The following is a 25,007-nucleotide window of genomic DNA, read 5'->3' as shown; positions in this document are numbered from 1 at the left end:
GACATCTAAATAAACTATGGATGTTCGTTAATAATAATTCATCAGTATTAGTTCAAGAGTTGTACCATGCTGTTGTAAAATGTTAATAGGGAAAAATGGATGCAGGGTATGGGGTAATTCTTTGTCCTATGTTATTTTATAAATCTAAAACTGTTCTAAAAAATTAAAGTCTGTTTCTAAGAAAAAGGAAAAAGAATAGTATCCAGATTAACATAATTTCTCTAACTTTCAGTTTCAGATGATTCCAAATGAAACATTAAATATATACACACATATATATGCATACTGTGTATATACATACATGTACGCATACAGAAAGAGAAAGAGAAGATGAACAAAATATTAGGGGTTTTTTAATGCTACAATAGGAGCTCCTGGCAATGTACTACATGTTTATCAGTATACACAACTTTTAAAATATGTATTATAGTGTAAATATGTGTGTATGTATAGATCTCACCAACCTAAACCACTTCTACTTATATAGAAATACATGAGATAAATATAATTTACATAAGAAATATAAAACATATTGCAATACATCTTCCAGTGCTATACGACATGGTGAACTAACTTTCAAGCCGATAACAAATTATGCTTCTTTTCTTACTGAACACTGACAACTGAAACAGCACACCATGTACTCCTAGAGGGAGCCAAGTCAGAGCACAGAGAAAGTGCTAGCTAAAATAATTTTCTCTTCTTTTCCAAAAGGGAAAAGTCAGCAGTGGTGACTAGCTCTGTATTAGGCTCACTAGTGAGCCCTGGGGAGGGCGGTTCCCCTCAATCCAAATAAACTGTCCCTGATGAAACCTGCTGAGAAGACCGGAGGGGAAAGGCTTTCCACTTGTTAAATGTTTATTATTTGAGCTTCACAGCCAACTACAATAAGGAAGAAGGGAAGCTGTCTGCAGGCTGCATGCAGATTTAGCTACTCCAATTCCATGAATGTGAAGTAGAGCACAGGCTAAACCCTTAAGGTTTACTAAGCAGCAGCTTGAGGGAGATGGTAGTTGGGAATAAAAGCTTGGAGCCGCTAAAATTTGGGTCAGTGATTTGAAAGGAGCTCAAGTCAACAAAAGGAAAATTCTCAACATTGGCAAAGTGTTGCTTCCTTTGGTTCTAAGAAACATGATTCAGCAGAGAAAAGGTACAAATCTAATCTCTCCTGTACCTCCTCCCACTTTGAACTAAGGATACTTTTACTTTTTCCTCAAAGTGACTGAACAACAAACAAAGCTGAATTCTTATCCATTAAAACATTAGTGGGAGGGATAGTAAGTAAATAAGTGTGTGTTCAGTCATGTCCGCCTCTTTGCAACCCCATGGACTGTAGCCCACCTGGGTACTCTGTCCTTGTGATTTTTTCAGGCAAGAATACTGGAATGAGTTGCCATTTCCTCCTCCAGTGGATCTTCCCAACCCAGGGATCAAACCTGCAACTGTAGCATCTCCTCGTTGGTAGGCAGATTCTTTACCTACTGAGCCATGTAGCCAATGGTGGGAGGGATGACCGTAAGATATTGTCTTCACTTATCCTGCACTTCACTGAACATCTCCTTCCTTAGCCCCAATGACGAACCACCTGTTTTAGTTATCCCTCACTTTCCTGGTTGAACACTGGCATTCCTTTTGGTATGATAGCCATGTGATGTCTAGAGTTTATTATCCACAGGTGAAGGAGGAAACAGACAGAACAGGCTCCATCTTGGGCTGGACTGTGGATTTTGAGCTATATGCCCAGTATCAATGGAAACGACATACCAACTGGAAAACCAGACCGCACCCCCCCTCCGCCCCCGCCACCAGATAGAAGAGCCCCAGGGCTCGTACCTAGACCCTCAGTCACCTAAAAGACCCCCAAGTGTCTGTGTAACCAAATGGAATCATAAATTCTATTATGCTTTTTAGGGTATGACCACAGGCCTATTGATAATTGTCCACTGTTAACTACCTAGGCCTAAGACATATGAATCACAGGTTATCTCTGTATCTTTCTTTTCCTTTATTCAGCCTAGTTTCAGGGAATTTGGGGAGGTGGGTTTGGGCACGTACACTTAGGGTATATAAGGTTTTCACAAGGTCGGGGTCCTTGGCTAAGAGGAGACTCTGCCTGGGGTCCGCCAGTGTAATAAACTGCACTCCACTATCTGCATTGTCCTTCTGAGTGAGTTTGTTTCCTGGAACATGTGGCTACAACCCAGGGATGTGCTTTAAATTACTGTAGGATCTGGGTGATGATTACTAATTAAATAGAAAGGGCAAAGTAAATATATTTTAGTAAAAGTCAAGATGGAATAACTCTACATCAAAGATAAACCAACATATATAAACACACACACATATATACATGTATTATTTACCCAATTCCCAGACTAATTATGGCAAAAATTAAAGTTATAAGTTGCAGAGACATCTTTTTTGGCAGAAACTAAATCTTTAATCCTCTTTTTGAAAAAACATAGAAGAATGAAGTAGGGCAAACAGGTCTGACTGTCTCGCAAATATGAACTAACAGATTTACATGACAGTCAAGTTTTGGGCTGAAGTACTAGTTCTGTGGCTAAGCATCTGTCTTCTTGGGCTAAGGAGTTTGCTCTTTTGAGCTCCGGTTTTCCCAACTCTAAAATAATATGTCTCCCACGTTTCCCCCAAGATTTAAATGAGGATCAAAGACTTTTTATTAAATGTGTCCAATCAAAAGTTGATTAAGGGGAGGGAGGTTCAAGAGGGAGGGGATATATGTATACATATAGCTGATTCACTTTGTTGTACAGGAGAAACACAACATTGTAAAGAATTATACTCCAAGAAAAAAGATTAATATAAAATCTGATCAATGGTATATTTTAGCCAAGTATCTCTTAAATAATAATAGTAACAGCTACCACTGATTAAATGTCTAATATGTGCTAGAATTTATTACATGAGGCCCTTTATAGTCATTATCTATTTTAAGCCCCCAAGGGATATGCTATACTTTTACCTGATAGAAAAATCCTGATAAGAAAATAGGCTCAGAAAAGTCAAGAAACTTGCCCAAGGTCAGAAAGTTAGTAATAAACGGCAAAACTATGATTCAAAACAATTCTAGATCTAAAGACCATGCTCTTTCCACTGGCCCCTGAGAATTAATTGAGCATTAACAGGAAATGAGCCATTCACAGCAGTCAATTTTCCAGACGACTACATTTTAACTTTAAATTTGTATGTAAATCTGTTAAAAGCGCATTCATCCTCTTTTGCTTATAATTAACTAACCAAAGCTGAAGGCTTCCTTTGATAACTCAGGATCACAATTGTGGACATTCTGACGTGGGTCAGAACAGGCCTAAATGTATAAAAGCTGCTTACCCTGCTGCTTGGCCGCTCGAGCACTGTGGGTTCCTGTCGTTCTCTCCTTGCTGAGACTGAGCTGGCCGGCTGAAGGCCTGGCAGCACCTCTCCCAGCTCCCCGACCCATTTACTCTGTGGTCACTTAGGAAATCAGGTAACTCATGGATAGAGGAGCCGTGGATAGAGGAGCCTGGCAGGCTATAGTCCATGGGGTCGCAAACAGTCAGCCACGACTGAAGCGACTTACCATATACCCACATGCACACATGGGGTACCAACAAATCTAAGTCAATATGGCCCTGGGGTATGAGCCCCATGGTGGCTTCTAACAAATATGTCACACAATCTAGGTCTGCTGTTTGCTTCTTGGCGTCTGTCTGGATTGCAGTTGTGCTCTGTTGAGATGACAGTCCCTAAAGACTGACTTCCAGATAAGTAGAACCTCACTCAACTAATGGAACATTGTGTCCCACAGCATCACCTGACTGAGACCTTAAGTTACTGCATCTCATTTTGTTGTTTTGAAAATGGAATCACAGCACTAAAACAGGTTAGGTTCTAAAACTTACTATGGAACAAACTTTTCAGAGGATTCATATGTTTGCATTTACTTGCATGATACTTGAAACAGTGTACCAGGTAGTAAACACTTTGACTAAACACTAATGATGGCAAACTCAGTCTTAAACTATAAATTGGAAGGTGGTGGCTTCATTCAAGAAAGCGTTCAAGAAAGGCTTTCCTTAGCCTGAATGCAGTCTCTTCCAAATAAGCCTATCTTTCATCTTTATCCCAGGCCAGAAGAAGATATGGCTAAATGCCCCCTTTGTATGTTAAGCACTGCATTTAGCACACAGCACTTAGTGGCTTACAAGTATGTCTCCCTCTCTTCATCAGACAAAATATAAACTCCCTGTGGGAAAAGAGAGCATCTCTTTCATCTTCTGTACTCCACTCCCAGAGCCTTGCATAGTCCCTTCCAAATAGCAAATCCTTCAAACCATACATCCTTTCCTGCGTTTATCTTTTAAGTGTTTCATGATATCTAAATGTGCTCCCTCTTCTACCATGACCACTCCCTTCCCCGCTAGGCCCAGCAGGGACAGTGACGCACACCCTTCCATGAGATTCCTATAAAAATATGTGTTAAATAAGCAGCATTAAAATATATGTATTAAGCATAAAAGACAGAATCCCTATTTTAAAAGTAAGGTCACAGGGACTTCCCTGGTGATCCAGTGGTTACGAATCCACCTGGTAATGCAGGGGACATGGGTTCGATCCCTGATCAGGGAGGATTCCACACGCTGCAGGGCAACTGAGCCTGGGCACCGCAACTACTCAAGCCCGTGTGCCCCACAGCACCATGCTCCACAACGAGAAGCCACCACAACGAGCAGACCATGCACCGCAACCAGAGAGCAGCCCCGAACGCAACTAGAGAAAGCCTGTGCACAGCAACGAAGACCCAGCATAGCCATAAATAAATAAATAAGGTCACAGTAGGGCTCCTAGGGAAAATCAATGCTCATTTTCTCATATACCATTGACAAATGGCTGCTTTCAACACAGTTTTAACATAATAAAAATAATATGCTCTTGCCTTAATAAAACAGATACATAATTTAAGTAGTAGAATTTAACTTGTATATTTTAACTAAATTATTTTTACCTTATTGGAACTGACATGCCTATTGGTATTAAGACAGTACAATAGCAACGCTTGAGGTTTCTGTTCATTTTGATTTCTGACATTGGCAGTTCATTAGAAGTTGCTAAAATAAACTGTCCTGCACTAAGGAACCCCTGGGCAGTTGATCATTTCATGCCTGGTGCCGCTTGCTTATTATGCACCATCAATATTATTAATGTGAATTCTTCTATAGTAAAGTATTTTCTCCATACCTCTTAACTTTGGATTTTTTCCAGTTGACTTTCTTAATACCCAAATCAACATACGATTCAGTTAGTTCTATATTTAATTCTCCTTCTGAGTCACTTGGAAGTATTCCTAGTTTTGCAGCAGATTCATAGAGAGAAATTTCATCTTTTAGTTCTTTTAATTCTTCCTAAAACACAAAATAATTGAAAGCCATTTTCATTTTTTATAAGAAGGAATCGGTCATTCTTTCTATTCTTCAAAGTTCATTTTAATGATCAACAGAAGGCAGAAATGCTACTTCAAATACACGTTTTGGCATACATTAAAAATGTAAAGGCCAGCATATATCAAGATTTTCAGGTAAACTGAATGAACAAATAAAGTGAATGAGAAAGCAGATGTAAACACCGCTCTCACATCTCCCTCACTGACATTCCATCCTCCACAAAAAGCCTCCCTTGAGCTGAGAAGCTGGCGGCAGTGCATGTTGACTAAGAGTAGTGGACAGAGGAGACTGGTTTATTCTGCCAGTGGTGAAAAGGCACAAAATACTATACATCTTTCCAGGGAGGGGATACTGAACTCTTCCTCCGGGGGAAACATAACTGGTACTGGAGGAGGATGTGAGAAGACGGCAGTTGAACTGTAGGTTTCCCACACCTGTAGATAAACCTAACTCTGGGACACTCCCCAAGATGAAAGGACGTGCCATGTGAAGGAAGGGATGGGTCCCTTGCTCCACAGGTGGGCAGACCTGGCTACCCAGCTGTGTGGGTAAGGTTATGAATGACTCCTGTGGGCTGGATTGGAGATGGTCCAGCCACCATATACAGAGAAATCCAAGGTTCAGAAAGGTGAGGTAACCATTGCCTAATTCAGTTACCCAGAAAGTCTCTTCCTAGTGGCAACACTCACCTGCAAAGCCTTGCTCATGTTTTCACTCATAGCGAGTGCCTTTTGTGCTTGCTGCAGCTGGAGCTGGAGCTGAGCCACCTCCTGTACTGAGCCTGTGGGAGAAAGAACCACAGAATACGTCAGATGTAAAGGAACAAACTGCCTATGATATACAGAAGAACTTGCATCCACCAAGGCTATAGCCGGTGGGACTCAGAAAGCATATGTGTGGTGCTGACATTTTCAAGATTTAGTACGGCTGCCCAAAGGTCCTCGAGAAGCTGAAGACATGGGCTATTGTGACCTTGCCATGTCTTTAATTAAACCAGCCATGTCTACAGACCTTAACACTCCACAAGTCCTTTAATAGGAGCAGAACATTCTAGCTCACAGATCGCCAAAGTGAAAATTCTTTAGAACCCATTTCTACCTTCCAATAAGAAAACCACATCTTGCTGCCTTTAGCTTCTTTCTGAGTGCTTTTATTTCCACCACTCCCACCTCTACAGATATAAGAGGCGAACTAGGATTGTACCCTTGAAACTCCAGTAACCTAATATTTTAAATGGTTTAAAGGTTCCCACTTAAAAAGGACTTTATTGGGTTTCTTCAGAAGAAAATGAGCATCTAAGAAATGGTTAAGCAAAGTAATGATGGAGTATTAGGCAACTAAAGAAAATCATATTTTCAAAGCCTTTAATGGCAACCAAAAAAGGTTCAGTAAGTAATGCCATGTGGAACAAAGGATACAAAACTGAAATGACCTAAATGGAGTATGATGCGAATTTTGTCCCCACCAAAACACACACATACACACACACACACATTTAGACAGACTTCAACTTTTGAATAACCCATTCTTCAAACATTGTACCTGTCGTCTAAATTATTCAATTTTTGCACATTCAGCTTTGATTTGTTTTAAAATGTACTAGGTACAGAAGCAGGGAACTGTCTATACATGTTCATTTGTGAACAACATTAACAGTTGTCTCTGCATAGTAGGATTATTGGCTATTTTTATTTTCTACTTTATACTTGTCTGGATTTCCCCAACTGTCTAATGGAAAATACACCACATCTTCATAGACATACAGCAGTAACAATGTTCAGAAAAATTGTCACTGATGAACTTTTCTGTTTTTTTCTGGATTTTTATAGTAATTCATGGATCCTACTATGCCCGCTCCACATTTTCTCCTAGCCTTCTGGGGAGCCAGCACCCACACAGACACCCACCTGAGTGCAGCAGGTTGGCGCACTGCTTCTGACTCTCCTCCAGGCTTCTCGTCAATCTGTTAATGATCTCAGTCTTCTCTAATCTGGTTGCCTCTTGATTCCTTTCCAATTGTTTAACCTGATCTTTCAAATGACAGCAGATATCTTCCTAAACAGAAAAAGCATCCAAGAAGTCCTCTTCATAATCAGTTATTGTATATTAAACTAACAATTATGACCTTACATCTTTGGATTTTAAGTCAAATATAAAATCATTACCTGACAGGATCACCTCTTTTCCAAGGTCAAGTGCACAAGTTTGAGTCAGGAGAACAAACTGGTCAGTCACCGACTGCTCAGTCTGTTTTTCATTTAGGTTGAATTTGAATCTGATGGCTTCTAAAGTCTCTCTCTGCTCTATATACCTAAGACACTGTTATTATAAAACTGGATTTTATTCAAGCCAAAGGAAATGTATTACATCCCTATTTGCATTTTACATTCTCAGTATAATTGTGTGTACACACTAGGCAAACCACCTTGAACCACGGACTCTGTGTCCCAAGTCAGCAAGGATACAGACAGAACACATGGAAACTCACTCTATTCTGAATAGCCAAAAAGTAGCTCTCCCTCTTCTGAACTGGTTTTAAACCTGATCTGTTTCTCTCATGTTTTTCCATCTTTTATATGTCTTTTTTCTCTTAACAGTCTCTTTGAAGGTGCCTATATAGTGCCTTATACATAGTGAATGCTACAAAAAACATTTGAAAAATGACAAAGAAAAACAGGATAAATGTGTGCACATGTGTAATTACATGGGGATATATAGAGAATCTAGAACAGGTATATAATATATTCAAATGTCTACAAAAAGAAACTGTGTTTGGAAGTAATAAGCCATGGGAATCCCAAAGCCAGGCAGAAGAAATCATCCTCTCTCTCATTCAAGAAGTGTGACACAGGCTGAATTCCAGGCAAATAGCAGAGCATGTGAGAGGCACAGAAGTAAATCAAGGTAAATGGCTGAAGTTACCTGAAAAAGCCCGAAGAAAATAAATAGTAAGAGGCATATCAAGAAAGGACTTTGAGACAGAGAGAAGGCATTTGGGGACTGATTTTACTGTAATCTAAAGCCTAATAATGTCTTGCAGTAACAAATAGAAAATACATCACCTCATAGGGATAATAACATTCTCCTTAAGCAGAGCAAAGAGACTCTGAAGATCCCTCTGTTAGCTTAAAAATTCACGAGCATTTTGTATTCTATTTCATAATGTGTCATGTTTGCTTTAAAGTTTTTCTACCAAATTTTTGAGCAAAATGAAGCTTCTGGAACCTGGTCCATGTTTATTCAACAGTGCAAACCTCTTGGCACACTGCTGCTGATTCCCAAGCCAGTTTGGTTCTCAAGCACCAGAGTAACACGGCAAACACAACGAATGAGCTAATATTCATGACAATGTGAATGTGTGAGCAAGAAGAGGTGGGGAGACAACTCACATGTATGTGCTGGGGAGGTCACAATAGCTTTTACAAGAGACTGAGAACTGGCCCAAAAGAGTTCAAGAAAAGGTAATTATGAAAACTATTATAGTGAAGAGCCAGACCATGGAAATAATTTGACTATATGCCACAATCTAATTAAGAGTCCCCCAGGCGGCCTGGTGGTTAGGATTCTGGGCTTTCACTGCCAAGACTCTGGTTCAATCCCTGGTCAGGGACCTAAAAGCACATGGCAGAATGCAGGGGGCACAGTGGGGGTCTTAGGCAACAATCAACTAAGCCATGCTGTTTTCTGTTGACAAGTTCAGGAAAACAGATTATACTCATAAAACTATGCAGTTTAAACACCAAGAAACAAAACAAAAATAAATGGTTCTATCTTTTCCGCAATTAGCTTGAGTAAGAACACTCAGTTCAAGATTGATAGAGGCAGATGTCTTTGAATACTGAATGAGACAACTGCAGTGATAGAGAGATAATAGCTGAACCTACAAGATGAAAGAGAATTGAACAGACTTGTAGTGCACAAAGGAAAAAAAATGAGAATTAAGCCACATGCACACAGGTCTGCTGGAGTCTCTCAGTCAATAGGAAGCGCTTAAATACATATAAAAGATCAGAAGATAGATCAGCTGAAGGTCATAACATAGAAACTAAAGTCCATGACTTCAACAGAAGCTGAAGATTTCAAGAAGACCAGAATGAAGAAAGACTTAAACCACTGAGGAGCTAATCAGAGATGTCAACCGGTATCAGGAAAAAGTAGACATCAGCTCGGACACCTGAAAAGAGATCTTAGGATATGACACTTCTGTGAATGGAAGAGAAAGGAGACACCTGGGAGGAAAGCACCTCAGAGATACCATGCTATAAGCATTCTGTCAGTGAGGGAACATTATGAGCTGCAAGAGCTCATTTCTCCTCATCGTCTTTGTCTCACACACACACACACACACACACACACACACACACACAAAACCCAAGAGTAATTCAGCCAGAATAACAAGAACTGCTACATGTTGAGTGTGTGTACAATCCTTTCTACCAGAAAAGCTGATGACTTAAAGGAAATATTAAATTAGTAATACAATTTTACATGCCATGTATTTCTCAAAATACATGAGTTACACAAAAATTAAAACACATATAAACACGATTATACGATGGATTGCTACTCCTCCCATCATGTGGAATTAGGTAGCTTCTGCATTGAGTTTTGTCCTTCAAAATAGATTTAAATCTATGTAAACTTTGTTTACATCCTGATGTTTAGATGTTTCAGTAAAAGTTTGCTGAACAAATGAAATAATATGATTATTTTACAAGTATAACCTTTCCCTCCAAGAGCAAGTTTTTCACAAAGCAGTGATTTTCAAATTTTTGCAAGGGGGAGGTCTGAACCTCTTGAAAAATCTGAATAAGCTCATGGGTGTTCTCAAAACTGCATATCCTGACACCCAAGAGAAAATCACACTCACAATTTCAGAGATTCATGAGCCCCCTGGAGCCTAGTCAGGACTGCTTTAGGAGATGCCAGGTTAACAATCTCTGTCACTCACAAATCATACAATGTATGATCATCTACTCAGGTAACACTGGCATGTACTCAGGTACACAGTTGTGTGACTATGTGAGAGCCACTGAGAACCCAGACATTCGCAAACATGTTCATCTGCTACATCGTTCATCTGCTACATCAACTAGTTATTTCCATGCTACTCTTTTTCAAGAGTTGTTTTATTCTTCTTTGTAACCTGCTGAGTGGAGTGGAGCAGGAAAAGGCTTATCAAAAAGGGAAAGAGTTTGCTCCTCTTCAATAACTTTTATATTAAAAAAAAAAAAAAAAAGAGGACAAGGGGCGGTATGTATGTATGGTTACCAGTTATGGTAAGAAAATCTAAATTGCCCGTCTCCTTAGAACACACTCATGCATCTTCCTGATTACAGGCAGCCAACTCCCTGGCTCTTGGCTGATCTTTACAGCACCTTTTCCAATTAGGACTCTCAGCTTGGATTCTGAGATAATATGAACTGACCTTTTATTAAAAATACTGCTGAGCCAAATGATAGCAAATGGACAGCATGAAAGGGATACCAAAAAAAAAAAAAAAGCATTCCCAGAAAGAAAAAAACACTAGGCACTTTGGAATCACCACTTTGCAAAGCAGTTATGGAACAATACGCAGAAGCGAACATCAGCGCTATGCTCTGCTCCGTTTTAAATAAAAGAAAAAAGGAAAGCCACTGACAGAATGTAACAGTAGACAAGACCTTACTCAACACCCTCACTGTATGGTTCAGGGATCCGAAGCCCAGGCAGCACAGAATGAAGACTCCGTGCTGTGTTCTAGTCTAGGATTCTTCGGCTGAGGGGTTGGAAGAGGAGAGAAAAGTGAATGGAACAAGTACAGGGGTTGAAACACACTAGGAACTGCTCCCAGGCTGCCCCTGTGTAAGTGTGCCTAAGTCAGTAGGAGAGACCCCCAAACCAACGTGGAAAAGCCACTGATACCGACTCCTCTCATCATCTGAGGAGGCACCACTCTCCACAGCAGCTTTCACACTGCCACCCAAACAGAGCCATGCTTAATAAAACCATATCTCAAATTCTATGTTTTAATATTACAGAAAGTAGACTTTAATAAATTTTCTTTTTTTACCTTTTTTTCTAGACTTTAATAATTTGTCAAAGTCTTTGTCCTTCCCCACCCTCTGCTTATCCTTCACACTGATCAAATTCACAGTATTTTTCTACATAAAAAGAATCTTTAAAAAATCTATATGGGACAATAAATCCAATAAAAATTCACATAAACACGTATAAAAGTACAGTAAAATGAAACGACAGACAAACAATTATTATTGCCAATAATGCAGTGCAGTTTATAGTACTCTACCTAAATCGTGGAAAAATTTAGAGAACCTCACATTTTAATATTCTTCTCTTCTTTCCTTGGGTTAAATTAATTCTGAAATTACACTGAGAAAGACAATCCCTGAAATTTTATTCATTCAACTGATTATCTGGGGTTTTGGAGCACAAGGAAACCCACTACCTGGGTTACATTTTATTCCTTTTGGGGCAAAGCTAAAATAAAAACTGTGAAACATGCTCAACTTTCATATCTAAATGATTTCAGATCAGAATCTCTTTCTTATTTATTACAGTAGTCTCAAAATCAACTCTTCTCCCAAGAATCATTTCTAGCAAATATATACTGACAAGTTAATAACCAAACACTGGGAAACCCATGAAAGGTCTTCTCCTGGTTAATCTCAGGACAACCACTCAATTTCAGGCCACCTCCCAGAACACTCCTTCTTTTCAGTTTGGAATCTTCTAAGACATAATAAACCGTGGAAAATTCTGAAAGAGATGGGAATGCCAGAGTACCTGACCTGCCTCTTGAGAAACCTATATGCAGGTCAGGAAGCAACAGTTAGAACTGGACATGGAACAACAGACTGGTTCCAAATAGGAAAAGGAGTATGTCAAGGCTGTATATTGTCACCCTGTTTATTCAACTTATATGCAGAGTACATCATGAGAAATGCTGGGCTGGAGGAAGCACAAGCTGGAATCAAGATTGCCGGGAGAAATATCAATAACCTCAAATATGCAGATGACACCACCCTTTATGGCAGAAAGTGAAGAAGAACTAAAGAACCTCTTGATGAAAGTGAAAGAGGAGAGTGAAAAAGTTGGCTTAAAGCTCAACATTCAGAAAACTAAGATCATGGCATCTGGTCCCATCACTTCATGGGAAGTAGATGGGGAAACAGTGGGAACAGAGTCAGACTTTATTTTGTGGGGCTCCAAAATCACTGCAGATGGTGACTGCAGCCATGAAATTAAGACGCTTACTCCTTGGAAGGGAAGTTATGACCAAGCTAGACAGCATATTCAAAAGCAGAGACATTACTTTGCCAACAAAGGTCCATCTAGTCAAGGCTATGGTTTTTCCAGTGGTCATGTATGGATGTGAGAGTTGGACTGTGAAGAAAGCTGAGTGCCAAAGAATTGATGCTTTTGAACTGTGGTGTTGGAAAAGACTCTTGAAAGTCCCTTGGACTGCAAGGAGATCCAACCAGTCCATTCTAAAGGAGATCAGCCCTGGGTGTTCATTGGAAGGACTGATGCTAAAGCTGAAACTCCATTACTTTGGCCACCTCATGCAAAGAGTTGACTCATTGGAAAAGACTCTGATGCTGGGAGGGATTGGGGGCAGGAGGAGAAGGGGATGACAGAGGATGAGATGGCTGGATGGCATCACCGACTCGATGGACATGAGTTTGGGTAAACTCTGGGAGCTGGTGATGGACAGGGAGGCCTGGTGTGCTGCAATTCATGGGGTTGCAAAGAGTTGGACATGACTGAGCGACTGAACTGAACTGAAGACATATAAATAATATGCATAAATATTCGACAAATGAGGAAGCAGTAATATGAGAACTGAGAAAGCACTAACCAGTCCTACCAGAGGAAGGATTTCCAAAAGTATGCCCTCGGGGCATATACATAGATAAAACTCTTCGGGCTTTTAAATTTTACTCATACTCAAATACCTACTGCAAACACCCAGCATTTCTATATGATGAACTGCAAGATGTCAGTCACGGCTTTACTTGTTTATAATAGTTGCTATTTGAAATCATTCCAACCTGTTCCTTCAGTGCAGTAAGGGTAGCATCCAACTTCCTCTGTAAGAACAGCACTTGCTCCTCATACTTCTTCGTGAGGCCCATCACGATGCTCTCATGCTGCTCCCTCGTGCGCTGAAGCGATTCCGAATGATGCAGGTCCAACAGCTGCTGCTTCAGGCTGTCCATGGCCATCTCAGTAGTTCTGGACTTTTTAATCATCTAGAAAATACACACAGGATACACATTTACAGTATTCTGACTGGGCTATCTTCATGAATTTTAATTCTAAAACTCAACCATGCTTAACTAAATGAAAGCAGGGGCTTCCCTGGTGGCTCAGTAGTAAAGAACCCACCGCCAATGAAGGAGACACAAGAGACGTGGGGTTCAGCCTCTGGGTCGGGAAGATCCCCTGGAGCAGGAAACGGCAACCCACTCCAGCATTCTTGCTTGGAGAATCCCATGGACAGAGGAGCCTGCAGGCTATACAGTCCATGGGGTTGCAGAGAGTCAGACATGACTGAGCGACTAAACAACAGGAACAAGAACAAGGAGAAGAAAGGTCTCCCCACGGTGGCTCTAGTTCCCTAGCTGGGATCCACCAGGCCCATGGCTGCTGGAACTATTATTCACAGAGAAAAAGAATCTGGACATGTCTGAGGAAAGCGAGAGAAGATTTTGCACAACATAATGGCAATGTGGGTTTCAAGCAAGGAATCTGCTGCTTCTACACCCATCTCAATGCTGTTTGCATCACTCTGTGCTCCAAGTGTTGGAGGGAAGTCCAATTGTTAGGTCATGGAAAAATGACAACTTTTTTTTTAATTTTTAAATTTATTTATTTTTTAATTGAAAGATAATTGCTTTACAGAATTGCGTTGGTTCCTGCCAAAAAGCAAAATGAATCAGACATGAGGGGTGGGATGGGGAGGGAGGCAGAAGGGAGGTTAAAGACAACTGCTGCTGGAAAGACTGATGAAACTTCTCAGTGGTCATGTACTAAAAAGGAGGCTTTTTAAACTGTAACTATATGGCTGTGGAGAAGTAATTGTGCAGCAGGTTTACTGACAACTCCCACAAGATACCCATGTTCTAATTCTTGAAACCTGTGAATACGTTCTGTCACATGACAATGGGAAATTAAGGTTGTGACTGGATTAAAGTTGCTAACCAGATGACCTCAAATAAGGAGACTGTCCTGGATTACCAGGGTGGACCCACTGCATCCAGAAGGGTCCTTTAATGAGCAAAACTGAGGCAAAAAAAGTCAGAATTGTGACTGCTAGCTCTGAAAATGGAAATGGACCATACACCAAGGAATGCAGGGGGCCTCCAGAAGCTGGAAAAAGCAAAAAAGGGGATTCTCCCCCAGCTCTCCAGAAAGCAAAACAGCTCTACCGACACCTTGATTTTAGCCCAATGAGAGCCATGTCAGACTTCTGACTTTCTGTCTGTAAGGTGATAAATGTGTGCTGTTTTAAGCCACTAAGCCTGTGGGGATCTGTTAAAGCAGCAATAGAAAATTAATGTACTTGGTGGTTCTGTTGCTTTTTAAAATTTATTTAATTTTAATTTTTAATTTAATTTTATACTGTGTTATTTTTTATAAATGCAAGTTCTAACTTATAAAAAGATTACTAAAAGATTATGCAGATTATGACATAAAAGCAACTCTTTAATAACTATCATTTTTCAAAAAATTTTAAATAATGATAGTCTATATTACACATAAGAATGAAAAATTTCAAATGAGGTCGCTTCTTCATTCTATTCCAGAGATTGCCTATTTATCCCAATACCACTTAAACTACTTAAGACATTCATCATTTGTTCAGTAAATGATGTGGACACTTTGTGCCAGGCAGGGTTCCAAGCACTTAAGGACAGGATGACAAGACAGCCAAGGCCTAAAGTCTTATTACTTTCTGGTGAAAACGGACAGACAATAATAAGTAAACAGATGAGATAATTTCAGACGGTTTTAAAACAGAGTGATAAAATACGGCACAATAGAGGGGAGTGAGAATGAGAAGCAATAGGCTACTTTAGAGTCCTCTCTGTTTTTAGCTAAGAACTGATGGCTGAGAAAGAACCAGACATGAGACAACATTGTTTAAACTCTTCCATCCTCGGAACTAGCCACAAATCTCATCTAGAACCAAGTCACTTTTGTTTGTAACCACCAAAACAGCATTACTTACATGAATCATTCACTGCCAGGCGTGGCTACCAAAGACTTGTGACTATTTCCCATGATCAAATGGCCACCATTCTCATTAATCAAAGAATGTGCCACCACTTCAAAGACTAGTCTGTTGGGGTCAGAAAATTCAGTTTCTGATGCTTTGTCAGTAACCGGCTTTGTAATCCTGGAAAAGTAATGTGACCTCGCCAAGACTTGGTTAACCATCCATAAAATGGTAAACACAATGCTTCACTAATCAAAATCCCAACAAGACTTTTTATAAAGCATGGGAAGTTGATTTGCAAGATCTAGAAGGAAAAGTGTAAAAAAGAGCTACTAAATATTTTAAGAATTTGTAAGGGTAGCCCTTGTTTATCAGATTTCAAAACACAAAATAAAACTATACTTGTGATAATATCAGAGCAGGAAAAGAGAAATATGTAAGAAAAAAAAATTCAGAGGTTAGGTCAATTTTGAACACCATAACTCACTCACCATGTACTGACCACCTATAATGTACCAGGCTCTGGGCTCATGTGGTGAGGTTACTAAGATGAGGGCAACCCGTTCTGGCCTTCAAGATTATTCTAGGTCTGTTATAACAGATGTGATCAACCGACTTGAGGAAGAAAATAGGAAGACTTTAGAAAAGCCTTGAGCAGGGGCTTGTTAATCAAATAGCAATGTGCTGAGGAGAGGGCATTCCAGTGAAGAGACAGCAAATATGAGTACATAAAAACAGACTATTGAGTTTAAGAGTGAGAGAAGAGAAAGGCAAGGATCAGATGGTCATCCTGACACCCTGTTTCATCCCACAAGTGAAGCAGGGTCATTGAAAGACTTTAAGTAAGGGAAAGACATAACTAGAACTGTGCTGCAGAAAGATTACTCAGATGGCCAGATGAGAGAAGAGAAGGGGTAAAAGATTAGAGACTACATACGAGACTTCTGCAACAGACGATAAATACTGAACTAGGGACGTGTGGACAGAAATGAGGAGACTCAACACAACATAGTGGCTGACTAGACAGAGGAACACAGAAGCTGAGCTCTCCTCCAGATTTCTGGTGCATAGATGACTAGGTGAATGGGAGACCCATTCCTCCAAGGAAAGGGAAAGAAATGCAAACTGACTTATGGGAGAAGAATGTGTAAACTTCAGTTTTCCCAAATTTAGTCCCACAAAACAAAACATTAAGCAACTAAGATTTCATTGTAATCAACAACTTTTTATCGTAAATAATGAAGATCAAATATTTACCTGTTCTTCGTTGACTTTTAATGCTTGTATTTGGGTCTCCAGTGCTTTTATTTGTGCTTCAAGCTGTATTTCTCTTTCTTTTCCATTCTGAAAAAGTTTCTGTGATTCTCGAAGGCTGAGGGCCAAACCATCCTTTTCATCTAGAACATTAAAAAATTTTATATAAGTAATATGTTACTGCAGAGGGATCCTAATTGCCACAATCTATCAAATATCAGACCTTTATCACATATAAATGTTGCTGCATTTAATTCAGTTCAGATAATGAACTTCACTTGATTTGGAGAAAATTAGAAAAGCTTCAAAAAAAGAATGTGAGTGACATCAAAAAAATTTTTTTTTTACAGAACAGCAACCGCTCTCTTCAAAAATCTTATTGTATCCCTTTAGGGACCAAAAGATCCCCTAAAAAATCATTTCAATATCTGTTACTTGAGAAGCTACACAGATATGACAAGCCCCTGCTGATCAAAGAAATAATCTGAGGAAAAATTACTTTTTATACATACTTTCAATGACCTCATAAATTCACCTAGTCTTTCATTCTTCCCACATACTTTACTGTAACAGTTCACAAGTTCTTCTCTCAAAATAAATTTCATGAGCATTACAAAAAGATCTTTTCACTATCAATTAAGTTTGATATAAGCTGGAGTTCGGTCACAAAATTATTCTACAAATGAGAGTTCAACACTGACTAAAACTACAGAAAGCACAAAGAGTGAGCAATTATAATCTGAAATCTGTGTTTACACTCCGCTTCTCCCAGAGATGACCACATTTTCTCCTTGGCACTCTCAAAGCAGTTCAGGATCACTAACTCTTACTTGGATTGAAATGTTATGCTAATTCATAGGCCCAGAAAACATACTGCAAACTAAACATAAGTCTCTCTGGGAACTGGAATACTTTATCCAATGTAAACTACATAAGGAATCGACAGCTTTTTGAGATGGAATGCTATCAGCATATTTATATAATGTTCTCTGATTCTATTAGTCTAATAGAATAGAAAAAAGGTGGAAAAAATGAGGACCTCAAAATGTATGTTCTGGAAAGAAGTCCAAGGCAATGTGTCAAAAGTCCTAGATTCTTGTTTTGCTCTGACTGATTCCTCGTGAGCCCTTCATCAAGTGCATCAAATCTCTATGCTTCATATTTAAAATGAGGTTACTAGAAACAAGCTATCTAGCTCTACGGACCTCAAACACAACAGCACCCAACACTTGTCTTCTTACCTTTGGTTATCAGAAGCTGATGATTCAGAAACCTAACTTGACGTTCACTTTCATCTAACTTTTCAACTAAATTGTCCAGTTGTCTCTCTTTAGCTTTGTTAAGAACCTGAAGTTGAATAATCTGCATATTTTCTGCAGAGTCTGCTTGGGAATTAAAGACAATTTATTAGATAAAAACATCAAAATATAAATTTGTGGTCATTTCGGGCAATGTTTTATCAAACTGCAAATACAACTTAGGGTATCCTGAAATGAATTCAGGAGATTATGACTAGCATTTTTAATAAACAATGTTACCAAGCCAAAAACTTGGGTCTGCTCACCTGCACGCAGTAAAGCCAATCTACTGACACCTGGTTGTAGTGAAGGCAAGTGCAGTGTTTAAGGGGCCATTTAAGGAGTTTGAGCTTTTTAAGCCTCAGGTGTCCAGGACTTCTCTTACTGCACCTTATCATAAATGCCGCACTTCCCTGGTGGCTCAGGAAAGAAACTGCCTGCAATGCAGAAGACCTGGGCTCAAGCCCTGAGGTGGGAGGATCCCCTGGAAAAGGGAATGACGACCCACTCCAGTATTCTTTCCTGGAGAATTCCATGGACAGAGGAGCCGGGCGGACTACAGCCCATGGGGTCACAGAGAGTCAGACACGACTCAGTGACACACTTTCACACTTTTTCCTTCATCACAACCAGGTGTTGGTTAGATTGGCTTTATTGAAAGCAGGCAAGAAGGTCCAAATTTTGGTTTGGTAATAACAAGACAGAATATGATTGGAGTGTATCATGTAGCATAAATAAGTATTACTATGTGAAACTTATTTATACAATATTTATATAAATATTGTAGACCTCATTACAATGCAAAAAAAAAAGTACTTCTTACTCCATGGTCACTGCCAGGAAAGTCTGAAAAGTCACTAGTTAATGCATACCTCTGAATCACTACCATTTGGGCTAATGAAAAATAAGTATATACCAATGACAATGGAATAGAGTTCCAAGCTCTCATTAAGTTGAAAAACAGAAGTACATCGACTTCTATAAAACCATTTTCAAAGAAAATTTCTAGATATCCTTCTCAAAATATTTTATTTTAAGCAAGAATGAACTCATTTATACTGGCAAATAACTGCTGAATTAATAAATTAAAAAATAGATTAATAAAAAAATTTTGAGGTCTTCTTTCAGAAATAAAGTCATTTTAAGGACCACTTAAAAATCACTTGGGGAGAAAAAGAAAAAAGTGATTCGCAGAAGCAGGATAATCTTTCAACTACACAATGATGAATATTTTCCTATAAGAACAATGCTACTATTTGCTAACAAATAAAACAGTCTTCTTCTTTTTTAAAAGAGATATGGTTGAAACCCCCAACTGAAGGCTGAAAACTCTGCTATAACGCTAAGTCACTTCAGTCGTGTCCGACTCTGTGTGACCCCACAGACAGCAGCCCACCAGGCTCCCCCATCCCTGGGATTCTCCAGGCAAGAACACTGGAGTGGATTGCCATTTCCTTCTCCAAAGCAGGAAAGTGAAAAGTGAAAGTGAAGTTGCTCGGTCATGTCCGACTCTTCGAGACCCCATGGACTGCAGCCCACCAGGCTCCTTCGTCCATGGGATTTTCCAGGCAAGAGTACTGGAGTGGGTTGCCACTCTCTTCAAACTCATTTTTTTAAACTACTAAGAACCTATAATCACTAAATTCAGCACTACCATTAAGTTAGTTAACTCTCTGATGTCAAATTTGGGCAAATGTGTAACTAACAAAAAATGAATCAACTGGATAAAAATGCAGATTGTTAAGGAAGTGATGAAAGTGATATATGCAAAATGACCAGGCAATATAAATGTAACCGAACACAGCAGAACTGAAAGAATAACATCAAGGTGTCAGGCCACCGTTGTGATGTCTATTTACTTAACCCCAAAAGAGTTATGCCACACACACTGTCCACCTCCTCATCTCTTCATTCCACAAAACCTTAGGAACAGAGAGAGGTTGCCCACATATTTGCTGTCAGCTCACTGGGGGAAAAGGTGTCCCTTACAACTATCCTAGAGCCTGAGCATAAGATGGAAGCAGCACCATGAAGTTAGGGCACTAGAGTTCAGTTTTCTCTTTGGTGCATGCAGCCCAGGAAACCCAGAATATCTGATATGACTTTTCCCCCCACTTCTTAAATGTAATACAAAAACAACACTTGTGTTCGCATTCTAGAATCACACTGGCTCTTCAGCAATAACTAGAAGTTATTTCACATGCCAGAGAGTAGGATGACAAACGTTGGATGTATGAAAACAAAGATTCAGATTAGTCAAGTTTGGTTTTTAGTTCTGAATGTTTGGATCTCCTCAAAATTCCCTAGTAGCACTTTTACCGATACATATACTATTCAAAAGAAAATTTTTTAGCAAGTGTCACAGGACTAAACCTGAGATGTAACTCTAGTTTTCATTCTGAGTATACAGTCATTTATATCAAAGTTGTCCATTTATAACCAAAGTTGTCCACAGTAAAACTCTAAAAACCAAAAGAAAAAATTAAGATAATGGTTGACTTACTAAATTACATTTCTATAATGAAAAAAATCTAAGATTGAAAAGAAAACTACATTTCATTTTCCAATTTAGGCTTCTGTTAAGAAAGATATGCTATATGAAGCTAATTAAGTCTTAACCAAATAGAATGACTGAAATATACACCTGAGAAAATTTCTGTTAATTTTTCATTAAGGGAAATTTCAAATACATAAGAAAGTAGAGAAAAGAGTACAGTGAACTCGATGAAACCATCACCTAGATTCAACAATTGTGAACTCATGGCCAGTCTCACTTTATCTACATCCCCATGCAAACTTACCCCCCAACAACATGATATTTGAAGTCAATTCTAGACCTCATGTCAGCTTATTCAAACTTCAGAATATATCTTTTAAAACTGGACTCTTTTCAAAAATTTTCATTATCTTCCTTAAAATCATAATTCTTGAACATGCTCCAAGTGCTCAAAGTTCTCCAAATAGGCGGTGAAGAAATTTAAACTTGATACCTACTTTCATTAGCTCCTAAAAATTGCTGTTGCAGGCCTTCAAATGTGTCGCTTTCTGCAGTGTCCTGGGCTGGTGAGCCATTATTCTGGGCAGAAGACTGAAAAGGTTTATATGTCACTTTATATGATTCCAGAGCTTGACAACTAGGACCTTGTGACATGCCAAATTGCTATTACAAGGTGAGAGACAAAGTTGACAATTAGGATTTGCTCTTTTCTTCAAAAATTATCTGAATGAGACAACTTGTTATAAAACTTAATGGTGGTACAATTACAAATTTTATATATATCTCTCTCTCTGCTTAAAAATAGCACTTACTGTTACTTAGTAAAGTTCATATAAAGTCTGAAATATGTAATTTCACACACTTTAGTTGTACTTCTGAGCATATAATATTACCAATTCCATAAATAACATTCAAGAATTCCAGTGAGATTGTATATAATAAACATTTAAGAATAATTTAGAAAACTCATCTATGCAATAACGTGTAATACAATGACTCATGTAATAAATACTCAGTAACTTTTGTGAGATGAATAACATTTTATAGAGAAGTAAGGGGAAACTAAGTAAGTAAGGGGGAAGTAAGGGGAAATGACACCTTAAAACAACCAAAAACTTATCCCGTCATCAGGTAACACAGAATATCTACTAGTGAAATGAGGCATTCATCGTCATTGAGAAAATCTAAGCAGCAGCTAACTGTATCCTAAGGTCTTATTCATCAAACTCTCCAGAGGCAGAGGGGGAAAGTATTTCTTTCCTTAACATTCATCCTGTCTATTGCTGTATCATCACAACAGATAATCATCTTTGAAGTATTTGATGCAAAATTTGTGATAAGGGTGATGAGCTAGATGATCAAGGTAACTGACTGGTCTCATGTAGGTGATTAACCATTTTTAAACTCCATCAGGGTACCTGAACATAGCTTTTCACTGGAGCAGAGTTAATGGTAGAAGCCAGAAGCCTCAGTAGACAAAGGTGGCCATTCTTTGACAGACTTAACTTTTCATGTTTAATTATTTCCATGAAGTCTCTATTTTAAAATTCTCATTTAAGATGATTTAATTAGAGTGTAAACAGAAAACTGCACGACTAATTCAGCATGAGGCTGAATAAATGCACCCTCAGCACTATTTGTACTTAAATGTTACTACTGCACTTTTCACAAACATTTCTTAATCACACACACACAGCAACTGTGTGTACACACATACACAAATTTCTTGAAAGTCAAGTTTCTACAATACCTGAAAATGATTCCTTTGAGTATCTGAAAATGTAATTACATTGGTTGGTTGGCTATTAAATTCCTGCTTCTGACTGTTGGTATATGGCCTAAAGTTTTCAGGAAGGTGATATAAATCAGTCTGCTCATATTTACTCGGAGGACTATAACCACTTCCACCTTCATCTCCACCTCCTTCAGGATGGTAGACAGGATGCTGGTCTTCAGTTCTACTTTGATTGTCTTCCCAGCCATTGCCACTTTTCTCTCCAATGCATATATCCCGAATCTCATTATAGGCCTATTAGATAACAAGAGTAAGAGAAAAGTACTAAGATCTATTCCCACCCTCAAAGTCAAGTTCATGCCAGATACTTACATTTACATTTGGAGGTTTAGGCAGCACTTGATGCTCAGTCCAGTTCATCTCCAATTGCTCAGAATGATGTGTGCTTGAGAAAAATCAGTATTTTAAATTAGAGCCTATCATCTATTTGGACAGAGACACCATAGAGAACCTCAAGATTTTAACATGGGTGCCCTCCAAATTTTACCTAAAGGATTAAGAAGTAGTCTACAATTTTACAATCATATCTGTTATTATTGCCTGCAGGCTATCTAAAGAAAAAAACTCAAAGCATTGTGATATACAAACGCAAGGGGTTTCAGGTCCTTACGTTTCCTCTCTGCCGTCCTCGCTACAGTCCGAATAGTGAAGTTCGGGGGAAGACAGGTCATCATCCAGCATATCGTGAGGCAGGTCTGTGAGTAACTGCTGCAACTGAGACAGGAAGGTCAGCGTCAATACAACACTGGCTTAGACCCAAGATACCAAACCAAAGTTGCCTTGGCACCAGTGATTTTGACTGTAGAAGTCAAAGAATTTCCTAATTTCTCTATGTAATAAAGGTCTTAAATTCCACCGGAATGATATTCGTCAGTTCACTTGGGGGAAGGGGAACACATAAATATCAGGATTCATATTGGAAGGTATCTTTTTTATCTTTTTCTAGAGGTCTTAGATTCAGATACACGTACAGCAGGAAAGCTTTTAAAACTTCTTTTAGGCAAACACAGCAGGTCATAATAATGGCACCATCACTGTATCATGTTATCCGGGGGGCAGATCTGAGTCTCAGAATCCTGTTCTACCAGTAATCAGACCTGGAGGACTTGGCAATCAGACACCCTCCTGGGAATCTGAGTGGCCAGATGCACTGTACCCAGGTGGTGGTAACAGCCGCAGCAGCTGGTGGCCCTGGAAGCCCTTAGAAGCGCCATTGATATGAGGGAAACCTCTTGGGGAGTAACTAATTACTAGAGAGCCATCCAATTCCAATGATGAAAAGATACACAATGCTTGGCTCTTATAAACAGTTGAGTAGAAAGAAGGCTGTAAGCTTCAGGTTTTTATGGATACAGTACTCTCAAAAATATAACTAAAACTGACAAAAAAGCACATGATTTTGCTCTCCAATTTTTTTTCCAGAAAAATCACATCTTTAGCATTCTGCCTTATAAGAACTAGATAAATTCACTCAAGTTCCAAGATCAACTGTGACAAAGAGACAAATGAATTATCTAATTTGTTGAATTTCAATATCTGTAAATGTCTTCAAATCCCAATATAACGACTTAAAATTTGTAATAATCAGAAGATTCAAACATTATGTTACTAAAGGGTCAAAGGACTGCTTATAATGACTTCTCTTTAAACCTAAGCATCAGTTAGATTATTAGTAAATTGACCGAGTCCTCCAGAGTATATAAATCAATCCCATAAAATTATGTAATATATCAGTTTTAAAGACATTAACACTCTATAAAAATCCGGAAGAAAAAAATGAGAAGTTGCTTAGTCTATGGCAGGTTTTTTCCCCTACTTCTCTGCATTAGAATGAAAGAAAGGAAGTATAGCTATAAAACATATCTGAGTATTACATTTATAATTTAAAAGATATTCTTAAAATGCATATGGTAAAAGTTAAATAAAATTATCCTAAGAAATGTCTGAAAAGAATGCCCCAACTGTTAACAGAGTTTTGGTGAAGTCAAACTTGGGAATGGAATGGGGTATGTGAGGTGGGGAAGGGGGACACTTCTTCACCCACATACATATTTCTAACATTGAGTGGATTGTTTATTTGAAGGTGTTCTCAATACATTGGTTTCTCTAAAAATGAAGTAAGAGAAAACTATTCTATTCCAATGAAAAGTTATCTTGATGGAACTGATATTAACGATCAGGAGCTTGACTTATTGGCCACCTGCTCACATAGGTAACTGAAAAATCATTTTGTGAATTAGCCATATCAGAGTTGACCTAAAGATATAAAGAATAACAAACACTAAGAGAGAACACATCAGTATAGTAGGATACCACAATGGGACTCAAGAGAAAGGTGGCAAAGTGATTTTACAAGGACAAAATTCACAGAAAAAAGCACCTACGAGAACTTGAAGGAAAAAGACTGTACCCACATATAACACAGGGAATAAAACCAAAATAAATGTTTTATACTTAAATCAAATAAGGACTCCTATAAAGAAAAAACATTTTC

General features: G+C 38.8%; 1 protein-coding gene across 9 annotated transcripts in view; it reads right to left on the bottom strand.

Moving 5' to 3' along the window:
- The window catches only part of CEP152 (centrosomal protein 152), a 109,822-nt gene that overhangs the window by 66,465 nt on the left and 18,350 nt on the right, over positions 1–25,007 (bottom strand). For 6 of the 9 annotated variants that reach the window (XM_070797587.1, XM_070797590.1, XM_070797592.1 and 3 more), the window contains exons 3-12: positions 23,124–23,227; positions 22,826–22,898; positions 22,469–22,747; positions 21,216–21,381; positions 18,165–18,308; positions 16,927–17,066; positions 13,499–13,699; positions 7,352–7,499; positions 6,134–6,225; positions 5,242–5,405 (exon numbers count right to left, since the gene is read on the bottom strand). In XM_070797587.1, the coding sequence (XP_070653688.1) occupies positions 5,242–5,405; positions 6,134–6,225; positions 7,352–7,499; positions 13,499–13,699; positions 16,927–17,066; positions 18,165–18,308; positions 21,216–21,381; positions 22,469–22,747; positions 22,826–22,898; positions 23,124–23,227 (1,511 nt within the window). The remainder of the gene's footprint in view (positions 1–5,241; positions 5,406–6,133; positions 6,226–7,351; positions 7,500–13,498; positions 13,700–16,926; positions 17,067–18,164; positions 18,309–21,215; positions 21,382–22,468; positions 22,748–22,825; positions 22,899–23,123; positions 23,228–25,007) is intronic. The other 3 variants (XM_070797594.1, XM_070797595.1, XM_070797589.1) reach the window with 1 other exon arrangement.

This window comes from Bos indicus, chromosome 10, assembly GCF_029378745.1.
Source record: "Bos indicus isolate NIAB-ARS_2022 breed Sahiwal x Tharparkar chromosome 10, NIAB-ARS_B.indTharparkar_mat_pri_1.0, whole genome shotgun sequence".
Classification (NCBI taxonomy): Eukaryota; Metazoa; Chordata; class Mammalia; order Artiodactyla; family Bovidae; genus Bos; species Bos indicus.
Note: the sequence above shows the minus strand (reverse complement) of the source record. Positions and strands in the feature narration are given on the sequence as shown.